At 42.2% G+C, this 18,345-nt stretch overlaps 1 protein-coding gene across 42 annotated transcripts in view; it reads right to left on the bottom strand.

The window, feature by feature from the left end:
- cast (calpastatin) overlaps positions 1 to 17,800 on the bottom strand; it is a 74,858-nt gene extending 57,058 nt beyond the window's left edge. For 19 of the 42 annotated variants that reach the window (XM_071336450.1, XM_071336455.1, XM_071336466.1 and 16 more), the window contains exon 1: positions 3,432 to 3,589. In XM_071336450.1, coding sequence (XP_071192551.1) covers positions 3,432 to 3,506 — 75 coding nt within the window. In that variant the 5' untranslated portion in view covers positions 3,507 to 3,589. Of the gene's footprint in view, positions 1 to 3,431; positions 3,608 to 15,413; positions 15,504 to 16,866; positions 17,016 to 17,092; positions 17,212 to 17,660 lie in introns of those variants that run through there. The other 23 variants (XM_071336478.1, XM_071336483.1, XM_071336495.1 and 20 more) reach the window with 9 other exon arrangements.
- Between the last annotated feature and the right edge of the window lie 545 nt (positions 17,801 to 18,345).

Raw genomic sequence — 18,345 nt, 5'->3', positions numbered from 1 at the left:
GGAGAGAGTCTCCTCTAGGAATTTACGACCTGAGATAACAGAACCTGGGTGTAGGGGGAAGAGAGGTGGTGAGAGAGAGGGGGATGGTACTCGCTATACTCATGACATATGTATGTATGTATGTATGTCTCTCTCTCTCTATGTCTGTCTGTCTGTCTGTGTGGCTGTCTTAATTTAATTCACGGTTAGTAGTGTGGTTAAGTTTAAAATCAGGTTTTATAACTTTGTGGCTGTGCCAGCTAGTGACCACTCCACAGAGCTGCCTCCAGTACATGAGTAATTTCAATAAATGCCAACCTGCATTACCTCAACACTTTACAGGGTGTGTGATTACTCAGGACATTGCCTGTCCATTCCTGTTAAACTAAAATATATCTGGTACCAGCAAATAGAGCTGTCCTTTTGCCAAGATCACCTATCAGTGGCAATGAAGGAAAGGAACAAGGGAAGGATGCGAAAGGAAGTTATCTTAGAGTATTGGGACAGAGCCAGGGTTTGCCTCAACCATAATAGATGGAAATAGACAGGAGAACAAACGAGCAAGCGAATAGTCAAATGCCATGTTGTTCAACGCCCTGGTAAACAGCACATTCTCAGGTAAGCCCAAAGGCTTGGAAACCCTCCCAGAGGTGCTTTTATACAACCAGAGCATGAGAGAGCCACTGAGCATGTCATTATTGGATCATCAGTCAGGCTCAAGCCAAACTGACAGTGAAACGAGAAATCTAATGGCTGGACTATCTTTCTGATGCACACAGAAACACATAGTACTGAATGTATTCAAAGGGAAATACAAAAACACACACACACACACACCTCAGGACATCACAGACATTTCCACATGCTGGAATACAGATCCCTCCCCTCTTTACAGCTCTGGTCAACACAACAGACACATCCACACATTAGAGCTCTGGTCAACACAACAGACACATCCACACATTAGAGCTCTGGTCAATACAACAGACACATTCCACACATTAGAGCTCTGGTCAATACAACAGACACATCCACACATTAGAGCTCTGGTCAATACCACAGACATCCACACAGTAGAGCTCTGGTCAATACAACAGACACATCCACACATTGCCACAAAACGGGCCTTTACTTAACTGTATCTATAATAGGCCTTTACACTTTTGGTGTGGATATGTTCCTATATTCATTGTGTAACATGACTTGAGATCCATGTAAACAATACCGTGTCGATATATTATGACATATTCGATGTTAGAGACGCAACAGATTTAAATACATACAGCATATATTGTGAAAAGCATGTTTTGTACAGCTTAAAGTTTTATAGTTACATGCTGAATGTGTGATTAGGAAATGTATTGGGTATGTATATGTGTATCACAGATGCGTTTCCCCTGTGGCTGTTTCCTGTGTGTGTGATGAAAGCAGCAGAAGATTCTGAGCCTGAATGTCAGAGTGCACAGTCGGTATGTTGACAACAGAAGCCTGGGAAAGTACCCCAACTCGCCCAAAGCAGAGCCAAGAATCCCCCCCAAAACACAAGAAACAGAGATAAAAGACTGCAGCCTACTCAGTCACAAGTGCAAATTTATAACACAAAACTGATACTTGTGTTATCATACAAATACTACCAGATACTACCAGAATACATGCACAAATACAAACATACCCAACTGTAACTCATGGGAACTATTATCAAAAACATGCCTGAACATATTCCACTTTTAGAATTATACACATGTAACAGGGTTGGTTATGTTTCCACTTCCCACTGCAGAAATATGTATTCAATGTTCATGTATTACTATTGGTTAATGTGTCTATCGTCAGGTACAACACCTATTAAATGTTTCACCATGACAAATAAACAAACATTAAGGAATATAACATTAGCTGCTCATACTGGCCCTTAAGTCACAAGGTAAACCCATAATGCATGACCAGGTAATTTATTTATATTTTTTATTTTACCTTTATTTAACTAGGCAAGTCAGTTAAGAACAAATTCTTATTTGCAATGACGGCCTAGGAACGGTGGGTTAACTGCCTTGTTCAGGGGCAGAACAACAGATTTTTACCTTGTCAGCTCGGGGATTCGATCTAGCAACCTTCCGGTTACTAGTCCAACGCCCACCACTAGGCTACCTGCCACCCCAATAATAATAATAATGTATGACCAGGTAATAATGTATGTCCAGATAATGGTGTATGATCAGGTAATAATGTATGTCCAGGTAATAATGTATGACCAGATAATAATGTATGATCAGGTAATAGTGTATGTCCAGGTAATAGTGTATGTCCAGGTAATAATGTATGTCCAGATAATAATGTATGTCCAGGTAATAATGTATGTCCAGATAATAATGTATGTCCAGATAATAATGTATGTCCAGGTAATAATGTATGTCCAGATAATAATGTATGTCCAGATAATGGTGTATGGCCAGGTAATAATGTATGTCCAGATAATAATGTATGTCCAGATAATGGTGTATGACCAGGTAATAATGTATGATCAGGTAATAGTGTATGACCAGGTAATAATAATAATAATGATGGTAAAAATAGTTAAATATATTTGATTGGTTGATTGTATCATACCCTAACCAACACACACACACACATACACACACACACAACTTGGCAAATTAATAAACTACAGAGACTGACGCATTGACATAACTGGAAGCAACACACTTTGCTGGGCCATGTGAAGAGCACAGACCTTGTCTTCGCCTTGGTGCAATATCCTCTATCCATGACAACAGTACAGACTGTACTGTTCTTCTGTTTGCAGAGGTTGACAGACTTCAACTACCATGACTTTCAATGCTTCAGACATAGACACACTGACACAACTGGAAGCAACACATACTTTTGCTGGTGCTATGTGAAGAGCACAGCAAAGCTTTTGTCTTTGTCTCAGTTTAATATAATACAGACTGTTCTGTATTCCAACGCCACTTCTGTTCCCTCCTCCTCCTCCTCCTCTAAGCTCGAGCAGGGTGTATTCATTACGTCTTGCAACGAAACCTTTTACCGTTTTAAGAACCAAATGGAAGCAAATAGAGAAAACGTAACAAAACGGGGAGGGACTTACCCAAATGTATCCAATAGAAACTGTAAACTGTTTCTGTTGCAACAGAATTGGCATAATGAATACACCCCAGAGAAAGACGTCTGACTTGGATTAATGCCAGCAAAACTTTTTTTTCTGACTTGCCTTCCCTTATAAGCTCGCTACTAAACATACAAAACAATACACACACACACACACACACTAAAGAGCTCTCATTCACAAATACAGACACGCACGCATCCATGGACACCTTTTCACAGACGCAGAGTTCTTTATGCATAAAACACACTCGCTCCAACTTGTGCTAAGACACACAGACACACACTCCTCTCTAACCTGTGAGCAGAGTTGCGTTATGAAAGCTCACCTGTTGTTCCACGGCCACATCCTGTAAGGCCTGATTGTCCCGAGTAGCTCGGATCCAGCTGAGTAACTGGCCCATGTTCACCGTCTGTCTGTGTGAGTGTATGTGTCTGACTGTTCCTACTCTGTACCTACTCTGTGAGCTGCAGCATGGTTCCCAGCCTTGATCAGGGAAGGGGAGGGAACAGGGAGAAGGGGCAGGGACAGGGGTAAGGGGAAGGGGAGGGAACAGGGAGAAAAGGGGAGGGACAGGGAGCAGAGCAGGGGTAAAGGGAAGGCACACATAGCAGTCAGTAAGACCTGGGTTCAAATAATTTCAAATCGTTTTTCTATCCTTTTTTTTTTTAGCTTGCATGGCTTAAAGAACCAATGAAAAAAGTCAAAGACTGCAAACCCTGCGCATCTGGCACTCAGGTAGACAAAAGTAAAACGCCCAAAAGTATTTAAAAGATGACAGATAGTATTTGAACCCAGGTCTGCATTCAGTAGAGCTTGAGCTATAAAGGGAAAGACTCTGATAGAGGAGTGACACCGCCTGACGACCGGCCACATCTGAGTACCTTCTCAGAGAAGACCGACATGTGTGAGTACCTTCTCAGAGAAGACCGACATGTGTGAGTACCTTCTTCAGAGAAGACCGACATGTGTGAGTACCTTCTCAGAGAAGACCGACATGTGTGAGTACCTTCTCAGAGAAGACCGACATGTGTGAGAACCTTCTCAGAGAAGACCGACATGTGTGAGTACCTTCTCAGAGAAGACCGACATGTGTGAGCACACACATACACCAATAAATAAAAATGCACATACATGAACACACAAATGTGCTGCACTGACAGGAAAGAAACCCATAAAACCATAAATTCACACATAAACCTATACAGCAAACAGCCTTATCCACAGAGGAAAAGCACACCACCTCTTCTACATGGAATACAACTCACACAATCACTGAGCAACAAGAGATAAGTTGTGCAAACAACAGGACAAGCTCATTACGTGAAGGAGGAGGAGGCAGGGGCATTTTTTCTATCAAAGTGTGGCCAAGTTCAACTTGGACTTTCTAGATTGTGTTATCATAACCACCAATGGTTAGAGGCTCCTGGAAGAGGATAGCATTCCACTGTCGGGAGACTAGCACTGAAATCACATGGAGGAGAATCAAAACAAAGAAGTCACATAGCTTCTATTGCAGTTTCTCAGTAGCTATGCTTAGTTCTTGCGTGTGCAAAGATCTGCGACAAATAGCTCTGTGAGGACTGGGTGTTACCTTTACCTGCCTTCATTCGACTCGCTTGTCTTAAGCAAACAACTTTTAATTTGATGTGAGTCCTCAATGTGACGCCTATTCACAAAATTTTAATAGTTCGTATGTCAGCAACATGGTGTTGGTCCATAGTCCTGGTCCATAGTCCAGCAATGATTAGTCTTGGTTAAGGTAGAGAACTGTTTGACCTAACTAACACATCTGCCTACAATGATTAGTCCTGGTTAAGATAGAGAACCTTTTCACCTTACACATCTGGATACAATGCAATGTGCTTTGAGTGGACTGTAGATAAAGGGAACGCAAACAAGTTCGACATAAATGTAAATATCCACCTGTCTTGCATGCAGGTATTGCACGTGAAGGCATCCGTTCTAGTATCTATTATCTTTCACTCATGCCAAAAACAGAATGCAAGACAAGATTTTGGTGTAATTATAAACTGCTGATAGTGCACAGAACAATCCCCTCACTCCATTTTATCGCAGAGAAATATACCTAATCCATGACCTCACTATGTTCCTGTGGGTAATCTTTGGGGGAGATGGGTAGACAATGCAGTCTTTGAGTGAGTCACTGTGACAGAATGAGTCTGTGGTCAAAGACTTGATCTGTGTCCTTCGTCCCTCAGAAGTGAACTACCAGGTGTAGTCTCTGTATTAAACTACTAGCTAGGTGTAGTCTCCGTATTAAACTACTAGCTAGGTGTAGTCTCCGTATTAAACTACTAGCTAGGTGTAGTCTCAGTATTAAACTACTAGTTAGGTGTAGTCTCAGTATTAAACTACTAGCTAGGTGTAGTCTCCGTATTAAACTACTAGCTAGGTGTAGTCTCCGTATTAAACTACTAGCTAGGTGTAGTCTCCGTATTAAACTACTAGCTAGGTGTAGTCTCCGTATTAAACTACTAGCTAGGTGTAGTCTCCGTATTAAACTACTAGCTAGGTGTAGTCTCCGTATTAAACTGCTAGCTAGGTGTAGTCTCCGTATTAAACTACTAGCTAGGTGTAGTCTCCGTATTAAACTACTAGCTAGGTGTAGTCTCCGTATTAAACTACTATCTAGGTGTAGTCTCCGTATTAAACTACTAGCTAGGTGTAGTCTCCGTATTAAACTACTAGCTAGGTGTAGTCTCCGTATTAAACTACTATCTAGGTGTAGTCTCCGTATTAAACTACTAGCTAGGTGTAGTCTCAGTATTAAACTACTAGCTAGGTGTAGTCTCAGTATTAAACTACTAGCTAGGTGTAGTCTCAGTATTAAACTACTAGCTAGGTGTAGTCTCCGTATTAAACTACTAGCTAGGTGTAGTCTCAGTATTAAACTACTAGCTAGGTGTAGTCTCCGTATTAAACTACTAGCTAGGTGTAGTCTCCGTATTAAACTACTAGCTAGGTGTAGTCTCCGTATTAAACTGCTAGCTAGGTGTAGTCTCCGTATTAAACTACTAGCTAGGTGTAGTCTCCGTATTAAACTACTATCTAGGTGTAGTCTCAGTATTAAACTACTAGCTAGGTGTAGTCTCCGTATTAAACTACTAGCTAGGTGTAGTCTCCGTATTAAACTACTAGCTAGGTGTAGTCTCCGTATTAAACTACTATCTAGGTGTAGTCTCCGTATTAAACTACTATCTAGGTGTAGTCTCCGTATTAAACTACTAGCTAGGTGTAGTCTCCATATTAAACTACTAGCTAGGTGTAGTCTCAGTATTAAACTACTAGCTAGGTGTAGTCTCAGTATTAAACTACTAGCTAGGTGTAGTCTCAGTATTAAACTACTAGCTAGGTGTAGTCTCCGTATTAAACTACTATCTAGGTGTAGTCTCAGTATTAAACTACTAGCTAGGTGTAGTCTCCGTATTAAACTACTAGCTAGGTGTAGTCTCCGTATTAAACTACTAGCTAGGTGTAGTCTCCGTATTAAACTACTAGCTAGGTGTAGTCTCCGTATTAAACTACTAGCTAGGTGTAGTCTCAGTATTAAACTACTAGCTAGGTGTAGTCTCAGTATTAAACTACTAGGAGCAGTTCTAATACTGACCACGAGGCACCTTAGTCAATAGGTACCTCGAACCCACGCCACTCCCATATACCTCAGGACACTGAGTGTGAGAAACGGAGTAAGACCAGATGACTGAGATTGTGAAAGAACTCTATGGTATCTGTAAAATGATATTGAACGAACCAAGCAGTGAATTATATCTTCAGTGCATTGGTCAGGCAATAGATACAGTATGTAAACACATAGGCTGGGTTTAGACCAATGACGTATATAAACTCTGAATAGTATGCATTGGCCATTGAGAGGAATTAATGGAATTCTACAGTATTTAAATTAAATGTTTCAAAGATAAATGTACCTGTATTTTTGTTGTTGTAGTGGGAACAGTAACAGTACTCTCAACAACAAAAATACTTTAGCTCACATAATATAATTTAAAAGTGTGCATTAAGGTGTCTAATATAAAAAAGACTGTCAAAAACGAATGTAGACATTAATAAATGCATTTCTATAGCTTCCAAAATATTTTTTTACAATTGAGGAGTGCCAAGATCACTGCGTGGTGGCTTCAATACAGCGCCCCCTGTCAGTCATCCAGGGTTTTATACACAATTGTTTTTTTCCTCCAATAATTGGTCTTTTGACCAATAACATCAGATAATTTCACATCAGGTCTTTTTCATAGCTGATCTAATTGGTCAAAAGACCAATTAGTGAAAGAAAGATCAGAATTGGGATGCCTGTCTAAATGCAGCCAGAGTAACCATTTTAGATCCTGGAGGCACCTGTTGCTATTGCAGATCCCACTTCTGCCACCAGTTGCATCAAAATGTGGCCTCACTACTCTTACAGCTTACATATTCAAACATACATAGATAGACACTGAGACACACAAACACACATTCCAGACTTGTCTTATCCACACATCATCAAGCACACTCACGCTTTCAGACACACCTTTAAAGATTTGTTGTGTAAGATCACCAAGCCTGTAAAACCAGCTGTTGCACCTAGGGGAACAACATAGCCATACTGGAACCTGTTTTTTTTTTTCATTTAAGCAGGGAGTCACCATTGAGACCAGGGTCTCTTTCACAAGGGAGCCTTGCCTACACAATTTCTTATAAAAAATGTCAAATCAAATACAATATAAAAACAATTAAAATACATGACAACACAAATATTCAACAAAAACAATTACATTCCTCAATTAGAAGGTCCCCAATCTATATTTTAAATTGTCAGAGTGGCACCAGAACATCCAATTGAAATGTATTTTTTAGTTGGTTCCAGAAATTAGGTGCTTTAAAACGGATTTACCTAGTTCAGTGGAGACCCGAGGAACCTCAAGAGTTAACCAACCTTGTGAACGGGTTTGGTATCTTTTATATCTTAACAGAGAAGTTAGGTAAGTCGGAAGCTTGTGTAGTAGAGCTCTGTAAACAAAAAGGGAATAATGAAGTGATCTACGGGACTTTAATGAGGACCAGCCAACCTTTTAATACAGGATGTAGTGTTGAGTATTAAAACTTTCACCTGTGATAAAGTGAAGGGCGCTATGGCAGATGGATTCCAAAGGTTTAAGGCTGCTGCAATCTGATAAATGGTGTCACTATAGTCAAGAACTAGCAGGAAAGTTGACTGTAAATTTTGCTTCCTGCTATTTAGGGACAGGTAAGATCTCTTTAAAAAAAAAATCCCCACTTGAATTATTAGCTTATTAATAACTAGCTCATCTGTATTTTATTTTTACATAAAGTCTTTGTCAATCCAAATGCCGAGATATTTATAGGCGGGAACCCAATCGATGGGAGAACCATCTAATGAATAAATATGTAGTCCATCTGAAACATTTTTGCAAGAATTACAGAACAACATGTTTTTAGTCTTGCCCGCATTAAGTACAACTTCTAAACCAACCAGGGCTTTCTGTACGGCAACAAAGTCAGATTGCAGCTCTAACATTTTTTTAACATTTTTTTTTTCCTTCACATTTTCAAACAGTCCATTTATATTTTCCAACGGGGCTATACATTTGAGTGAGGTTTTTTTCTCACCTGAGTAGCCTCATTTCACTGCCAAAAATAAAATTAAACCATCTAGTGTTCAGCGAAATAACAACACAATGTCAAATACAGGTAGCCTAGTCAAATAATTAACATCCAATCACATTAACCTTTACTCTTTCGCAGGAATTCCACTCACGGTCTGTATGTAGTCAAACGTAGCTGCTGCTCATGTTAGTATCTGTACTGATGGCGCAAAAGCCAAGACAGGGAGACATAGTGGAGTGGTAACGTGCGTGCAAGCAAATCCACCGAGAGGCTCTTGCTGCCAAGGGAATGCCTGACAGCTTGAAAGACGTTTTGGACACTACAGTGAAAAGGTTTAACTTTGTTAAAGCAAGGCCCCTGAACTCTCATGTATTTTCTGCACTATGCAATGATATGGGCAGCGACCACATAACGCTTTTACAACATACAGAAGTGCGCTGGTTATCAAGTGGCAAAGTATTGACACGTTTTTTGGGAATTGCGAGAGAGGCTTAAAGTTTTTTTTACTGACCGTAATTTTCACTTGTCTGACTGCTTGCATGATGACGAGTTTCTCATACGACTGGCCTATCTGAGTGATGATTTTTCTCGCCTGAATGTTCCGAATCTAGGATGACAGGGACTTTCCACAACTATATTCAATGTGCGGGACAAAATTGAGGCTATGATTAAGAAGTTGGAGCTCTTCTCTGTCTGCATTAACAAGGACAACACACAGGTCTTTCCATCATTGTATGATTTTTTGTGTGCAAATGAACTCAACCTTATGGACAATGTCAATTGTGATAAAGCGAAGCACCTTAGTGAGTTGTGTGCGCAATTACGCAGGTACTTTCCCAAAACGGATGACACAAACAACTGGATTTGTTATCCCTTTCATGCCCTGCCTCCAGTCCACTTACCCATAACTGAACAAGACAACCATACCCTCTGCCCGACAGCGAGGAGCCAGAGTCCGGTGGCGGTCTGCTTGTCGACGATACCTGGAGGTTGTCTTGATAAGAGCCACCCAAGCTCTTTTCCAGGTACGCCGACAGCGACAGACGAACATCTGGGCTGAAGGTATGTTGACCTCCGCTTATTGCTCTGGGAAGAGCAGGGGCTGATATCCCATGGAGCATTCGAAGGGGGACAGTCCAGTAGCCGAGCAGGGGAGAGTGTTCCTGGCATATTCCACCCAGACCAGTTGCTGACTTGAGGCGGTGGGGTTACTGGCAACAAGACACCGGAGTGTCATCTCCATATCTTGATTAGCTCGCACCGATTGGCCGTTGGACTGGGGATGAAACCCGGAGGACTTGCTGGCCGACAACCTGATAAGGGTGCAGAACGCCTTCCAGAATCGGGACGAAAACTGAGGACCCCGATCTGAGACAATGTCGACCGGGAGTCCATGGATTCGGAAGACGTGCTGCACCATGAGCTGGGCCGTCTCCTTGGCGGAAGGTAATTTAGGAAGAGGGATAAAATGGGCGGCCTTGGAGAACCTGTCAACCACCATCAGGATTGGGGTGTTGCCATCTGACGGAGGAAGCCCGGTGACAAAATCCAGGGAAATATGGGACCAGGGGTGATGAGGAACAGGAAGTGTCTGACGGAGACCAGACGGAGCTTGCCGCAGAGTCTTGCTTTGGGCACACACCATGCATGCGGCGACAAAGGCCGAGACATCAGAAGCCATGGTGGGCCACCAGAAGCGCTGTCGGAGAAAAGCCAGGGTACGACAAGCACCAGGATGACAGGTAAGCCTGGAGGAGTGAGCCCATTCCAGGACTTGGGACCGAATCAGGAACGAACATCCGGTTAGCCGGGCCTCCCCAGAGTCCGGCTGGGAATGTTGTGCTTTGCGAAACAGAGCCTTAATACCCCAGACAACCGCAGCCGCCAAACATGAGGCAGGGAGATTGGTCTCTGATTCCGAGGGTGTGGCAGCGGAACTGTACAGGCGGGAAAGGGCGTCCGGCTTCACATTTTTGGACCCTGGGCGGTAGGAGATGGTGAAATTAAACTTAGTGAATAACAGAGCCCACCAGGCCTGCCTAGAGTTAATGCGCTTGGCTGCGATATTCCAAATTCTTGTGGTCAGTCCAAACCAAAAATGGATGTTCCCTTCCACCCAATACCTCCACTCCTCCAGGGCCATCTTTACTGCTAGGAGTTCCCAGTTGTCAACGTCATAGTTCCTCTCCGCCGAGTTGAGACGATAGGACATGAAGCTTTTGGTCCTGGACAGATCGCTGGGAAAGAACGGGCCCTACTCCCACGTCGGAAGCGTCAACCTCCACCACAAACTGACTGGTCGGATCCGGATGGATGAGGGCAGTGGTGGATCGTTGCTTCAAATAGACAAAAGCCTTGTTTGCTGCTGGGGACCATGTGAACGGTACCTTGGGAGAGGTGAGTGCAGAGAGGGGAGCCGCAAGGTTGCTGTAGCCCCGAATGAAATGGCGGTAAAAATGAGAAACGCCAGAAACCGCTGTTGCTGTACCCTGGCCGTGGGTTGGGGCCAATCCACCACAGCTCACTTTTTCCAGATCCATCTGAACATTCCATTCAGAGATGTTCCCAGAAAAGTGATTGTGGAGCGGTGGAACTCACACTTCTCCATTTTAACAAACAACTGGTTCTCCAGAAGGCACTGAAGAACATGTTCCTGGGCAGAATGGGAGAAAACCAGGATGTCATCGAGGTATACAAAAACAAACCGATTCAACATGCCTGGAAGACAGCAGGAGCGTTAGTGAGTCCAAACGGCATGACTCTGCCAATGGAACGGCCGTCCAGTGCTCTGGCACCCATGGGAACGGAAAGGGGTTGAGTGGGAATACCTAGCTCAGATATCAGGGTAGCATCCATGAAACTCTCATCAGCCCCAGAGTCAATGATCACCCGAAAAGATTTTGACTCGTCTCCCCACAGCAGAACAGCAAAAGGGGGGGGTGATTCATTGGGGAATTCCCAGTCTGACTCACCAGAGTACTTGTACCTACTAATGATCTAGGTCTCCTCACTGGACAGGTAGCAATGAAATGCCCCGCAGAACAGACAACTGCTGGAGCTTAGCCTACGTGAACGTTCCCTAGGCGATAATCTAGCTCCTCCCAGTTGCATAGGTTCTGGTGTATCCGACTCACCCGTCGTCGATGATTCTCGAGGGAGCATGGGTGGCTTCGGATCCTCTCGGAAACACCCATCCTCGGGGACTTCCGGGTTCCCTCAGAGGTGAGCGAGCCACTGCGGATTAACTAGTGTGCCCGAGACCAGACCTCTCACTCCTGCGTTCCCTTAGGCGTCCATCAATTCTAATGGTGAGGGCAATGAGGGAATCGAGGTCCACCGGTAGTTCCGAGCAGCTAGCTCATCTTTTACCACCTCAGATAATCCGTGAAGAAAGGTATGGAAAAGAGACTCCGGATTCCAGGCACTCTCGACGGCCAACGTGCGAAAATCAACCTCGTAGTCTGCCACACTACGGGAGTTGATGTAATTCAAGAAGTTTACTGGCCGCCTCTCTCCCGGATACTCGAATACCTTCGTCACTTCTGCCATGAAATTCTCTAGATGACAACAAATGGCGGATTGTTGCTCCCAAACTGCCGTAACCCAGGAGAGCTTCCTTCCCGACATTAGCGTAATAACATACGCTATCTTAGATCGGTCGATATGTTCGCCCTCTGGTTGGTATTATCATCGGAACAACTTAGTTATTTTGGAACAGACTAAGGATGATTTATCTATTTGACAAGCATTCCTTACAATATAAATAAAGTATTTCCTTGTTTACCAGGGCAAATCCACTGTGGCAATTTACCCAACACATTGTATGAATGAAACTAATGTTGGTGTAGCCTACTGTTATTATTTTATTTGTTTCCTATATATGTTATCCATTAAATACAACTGTCTTTAAAATAAAAGTGTCTGGTATGGTAATTTCTTATCAAGATCGGGGTAAAATATCCTTGTACTGTCCATATTTTAAATGTGTAACTAAGTCAAGTCAATTTTGTTATTTTTCAAAGCAACTCTTTCATGCGGCATTGCGCTCCATTCCATAGGCTACCTCACTATTCTCAATGTCATCTTGTCTAACATCTGATATTATAGGCCTGTGTGTAATTTGTTTTGATAGGCTACGGTAGGCTATAGTTTCGGTGTAGCCTGCTGTACGGCTGCATTTTGGATAAACTTGACATCTGTATGTCGTAGTGGAGACCAATATCTATCTTGTGTTATTTAGCTATATAAAACACCACATATTAATGTGTATGGATGCATTTCAGATACATTTGTGTAGATTGGAATGTTGTTGTAACATGACCTATAGGCCAGCAATAGCAGTAGAACATGTATTAATAATCTGTCTTGTGCTTTTTTTAACCAGCTGGCACTTGTCCGAGTGACTCGACTGCCCCTGCACGGAAAGAAAACAGTAGGTTTTCAAGCTCATTTGAATTTCCTGATGCGCAGAAAAATATCTGTGACAAAAGAGTGATCAAATTAAGACCCAACATCTGTACTGGGCTGTGTTCCCTTGGCCTGGGCTTTGTGTTTCTGTCTGTGTAACTGGAGTCCCGGGTGAAGTGGGGCTCCTCACTATATTTAGATACATGTCGTTCATCACAGTCCCATACTGCTCGTGTCACCAGACCTGGAACCACTGCCAAACGCTATGTCATAAGTCCCCTGGTCCCCTCATTAGTCCCTTCAGCTAGAAATGAATACAGATGTATACAGGATTATTTCTGTCTGTAATAAAGCCCTTTTGTAGGGGAAAACTCATTCTGATTGGCTGGGCCTGGCTCCCCAGTCGGTCGTCCTATGCCCTCCCAGGCCCACCCATGGTTGCGCCCATGCCCAGTCATGTGAAATCCATAGATTAGGGCCTAATTTATTTATTTAGATTGACTGATTTCCTTATATGAACTGTAACTCAACAAAATCTTTAAAATTGTTGCATGTTGCGTTTATATTTGTGTTCAGTATAATAGTTTTTGATAACAACTTTAGACTAACAACTTTTACAGAAGTAACATCCAAAAAAACAAGTCCCAGAGAGCCTTGTGAAACCAAATCACTGAGATGGCTAAAGAAAGGGATCCAGTCAAGTGGATGGTGAAATTAGCAGCCTGCATGACCACCTGTTGCCCCACTCATTCTTGTAACTGAGAACATGCTTCTTTACCCCACTCGAGGGCGATAAAGTCTCCAGAGTTAAAGTCTGGCTGTTGACTCCCAGGCTAACATACTGTACAGGTCTGTGAAAAAGTATTTGCCCCTTTTCTAATTTTCTCTACTTTTGCATATTTTTGATACTGAAATTCAGATCTTCAACCAAAACCTAATATAAAGGGAGCCTGAGTGAACAAATAACACAACAATTGCATAATTATTTCATTTATTTCATAAACAAAGTTATGCAACACCCAATGCCCCTGTGTGAAAAAGTAATTGCCCCCTTACACTCAATAACTAACTGGTTGTGCCACTTTTAACTCCCACCAAACTCTTCCTGTAGTTGTTGATCCGTCTCTCACGTCGCTGTGGAGGATTTTGTCTGACTCATCCATGCAGAACTGCTTTAACTCAGTGATATTTGTGAGTTTCCAAGCATGAAATACTCGTTTCAAGTCCTGCCACAACATCTCAATCGGGATTAGGTCTTGTCTTTGACTAGGCCATTCCAAAACTTCAAATTTGTTGCTCTTTTTGTTCATGGTCCCCCATTTTATAGGAGCAAAAGTATTGGGACAAATTAACCTATGTGTATTAAAGTAGTAAAAAATGTAGTATTTGGTCCCATAAGTTTACAGCCAAAAGAACAAAAAATGCTTCACTGTCCTGTCACATCTGCTCCTGCAATGCCCTCTACTGCTTATCCTGTGTCTCCTTGACCTGCCGCCACTCCCCCAGTGCTCTCTCCCTCTGCCGCTCTCTGTGTGTGTGTGTGTGTGTGTGTGTGTGTGTGTGTGTGTGTGTGTGTGTGTGTGTGTGTGTGTGTGTGTGTGTGTGTGTGTGTGTGTGTGTGTGTGTGTGTGTGTGTGCGTGCGTGCGTGCGTGCGTGCGTGCGTGCGGAGACAGGCGTGCTGGAGTCAGAGCAGATCCCCACCAGCTGCAACCTGTTCCCTAATCAAGACCTCTACATATACTACATAGTCCTGCCTCTTCCATACTGCCAGATCGTAATCTCTGCTCAGTCAGTCCATGTTTCTAGCCGGTTGTTCCTGGTTTTCCTTGCCTGATGCTGTTTTCCGCTCCGCTACAGTTCTGCCCGCTCTGACATTGGTCCCTGTCTCCAGTCCGACTTGTCGTCAGTCCTTCCACTCCGGACCTGCTTACCGTGGTCCAACACCTCTCGCTCCAGCCTCAGCCTTCGCACCTGGTTTCCGGCAACCCGCCTGAGCTTCCCCTGGCCTGCACTCAATCTTTCCCCTGTGTTTCAATAAATACCTTGGTTACCTCATCCCAGTCTCCTCGTCTGAGTCTGCTGTTGGGTTCACCTGTTCCGCTCCGTGTGACAACTTTTTCACAACACTGTAGGTCTTTAGTTCTCAGTCAGTTATTCATCACATTAGTGTAGTTGAGTGCACCACATCTGCACTAACAGTGGTAATTGGCATGTGTATCCGCACCATGATGTGAACATTGTTTAGAAGGGTCTTACCTGAGCCTTAGAGGCTGCAGCAGCTCGAGTATTATAGGGCCTGTCATCCACCTGCTGCTCTCCATGTGTGGTACTAGGAGCTGTTCTCTGCTGCAAAAGACACACACATGTCCCTGTTCAGAAAGCTATACTGGAAATATATAAATACAAGTTGAAATGATTTAAAACAAATCCCTGAAATACATTTTTGATACGAAGTGCATTAATTCTATTAACTGGGAATTGTACAAATATTGAATTCAATTGAATTTCACAGATTAAATGTTTTTACAATTCCATTCAAACAGTCCAAACAGTTTAATTCCAATTAAATTCCAATTATATGAAGATTGTTGAAATTCAAATTGAAATACAATAACTAACTGCACCATTGGAAAGTTCTACGGTCTGCTGTTGTTGTTGGCTATCTACCCAAGCATTCCGTTACAGCCACAGAAAACCACCTGGGTCTGGGAAGGAAGTGGTCATCTCCACCTATTGTTGTCTGATAGGTTACTAGCATTGTTTTGGTATTACAGTAAAGTCCCTAACTTTTAGTAAAGCCATAATTGTTATGAAGCCAATGAAGTAATGCTCCATTTTCTTTGAAAGCCAGGATCGTCGGTTTGATTCCTGCTGGGGCCACCCATACAAAAAATCTATGCATGCATGACTAAGTCTCTTCGCATAAAAGCATCTGCTAAATGCCATTTATTATTAATATTATTATTGTTATTATTATTATACCCATTTATTATATTCTGAGAGTGAGACCTGTCATAACAGCCAACTTCAAACCAACTAACATAGCCCTGTCAAATTATACTGTAAAAAGTTCAATCAAAATTCAGATGGTGGTATGTAACTGCCATATTGGTGTCACAAATTATTTTTTATTTAACCTTTATTAACACAAATTATCTCCTTATGTGCCAATATACGCAAGTGAAGATGTAAATAACCAATAATGAATCTGTCTCAACTTGACCTTGCACACTCAGGAGATGTTCAGAGACTGGATATACTGTAATGCTTTATCCAAATAAGAGTTAAAGGTAATCGAGTGATCAACACCAATGTCTCTCCATACCTGTAAAAGTCCAAGCAATGGTGCCAGCAGCTGAATGTGTATTTGATCATATCTAATGTTTAAACAGTCACACACCCTATTAAATAATGTTTTAGCCTGCCAAGAAATGTGTCCCAACCCTTTTTTATGCTACATAACATGTCATTCATTTCACATCAATAGGCTTCTTGTGTATTCTACTACTCATTGTAAACTAATACATCAACTTTACCAAGACAATAGTTGGAATGTCTGTTTTGTTTCCAACAGTGGAACTATTTTAAGTGTCTAAAATAATGCTGCCTCAGATGGTGATGCACATGCCCAGATATCTTACTGCCTGAAGGATGTTATGTTAATTTAGACGTTGAATGAGAAATAGCTGGCTAATAGCCATATACTCACAAGGCTCATCCAATAGGCAGCATACGCCATGGGAAAAACGGTGAGAAGCAGTTAAGATGAGAAGAATCGACTATAGCCTACGGATACCTCTGTCCCAACATGTGTAGCCTCTAGTCTAGCCTGTTTTCCGTGTCTTTTTTAAGAATAATTATTTCCCATGCGTTTCAGGAACATAACCACTCCCTTATGTTCAAACAATGTTACAGTAGACTGATAACGATCTTACCCTAAACGAAGTGTCTATATGGGGCGGTTGTGGTGATGTCAAGAGACTGCTAGGTTTGCATTCTACGGCATATAGCTGGTTTGCATTCTACGGCATATAGCTTTGTCTTTTTAGATAAGTTAAACCAAAGAGTCTAGCGTTTCCGCATAACCAATTGACAGTCGAGTGTTGAACTGCATTCACAGCCTTTCATCCAAAACCACAATACGTGTTTGGGGTTGCGCAATTCGTGCGTAATGCAAAAGCGCGTTTTTTAAAAAGCCTCAAACAAAGCCAGATTCTTGTAATATAGCCTATTCCATTTTCCATAAAGATATCAGTAAATCGTTTCTCAAAGTAAGTTTTTGTAACAATGACCTCTACCTGGCTACGAGTTAGATGACGCCAATTGAGGCAAAACTCGCGCTTAATCGTCGGACATTCCTGCATCCAAACGCATGCATGTGTTGGAACGTTGCTTTGTCGATTGCACAGTTATGGTAACCTCTAGGTCTAGGTCTCTTCATTTTAAAAAGTTGACTCAAAAAGTAGCCTAACCTGCAACAATAATTTTAAACGGAAAACTCACCTCCTGTGACTTTTTATGATGGGCATGGCTTCTCTTTTTGTGCGGCATTGCTGGAACGCAAATATCTTATTTTTTATTGCCAAAGGTTAACGGTGGCCCAACAGATATACTTCTGTGAACAGAATGAGTCAAATCTTCCCCTCTGGTGGGAAAGTACTTGCCCCTCCCGCCAAGAACTATTTCTTCACCAATGTTTTTGCTACGTTGCCTATGACAAAATCTATTTGCTCAAATTAAATCAGTGTGTGTGTGTGTGTGTGTGTGTGTGAGAGTAAATCAGGGGGTTTAAGTGCTTAAAGGGGCAATATCCATTTATTACATCCATTTTTTTACTTATAAAGTAATGATATGACCCATTGATTCTTGAAGAATATAAATGCCTCATGAGCTTAGTTCAACTGTAGTACTCCATCAAAACCCCAAATATACGCTTGTTTTACTTCAATGTTTGTAAACAAAGTAAATGTAAACAAACACTATATAGCCTCAAAACATGGTAGAACTATAAGTTTGCTATCATGGATGGTCAGTCATTGCATCCATAGCTCTGTCTATGAATTTGAGAGTAGTTACATTTCTCCGGCCCCATTCCCCAGCTTTTTACCGAAACAGGCTTCAACTGCTCATTAATGCTTTACGAAACTGAGGCTTTTGTCTTTAGTTTCTTATCAAATATGACCCTTCC

This window comes from Salvelinus alpinus, chromosome 12 (genome assembly GCF_045679555.1).
Source record: "Salvelinus alpinus chromosome 12, SLU_Salpinus.1, whole genome shotgun sequence".
Classification (NCBI taxonomy): domain Eukaryota; kingdom Metazoa; phylum Chordata; class Actinopteri; order Salmoniformes; family Salmonidae; genus Salvelinus; species Salvelinus alpinus.
Note: the sequence above shows the minus strand (reverse complement) of the source record. Positions and strands in the feature narration are given on the sequence as shown.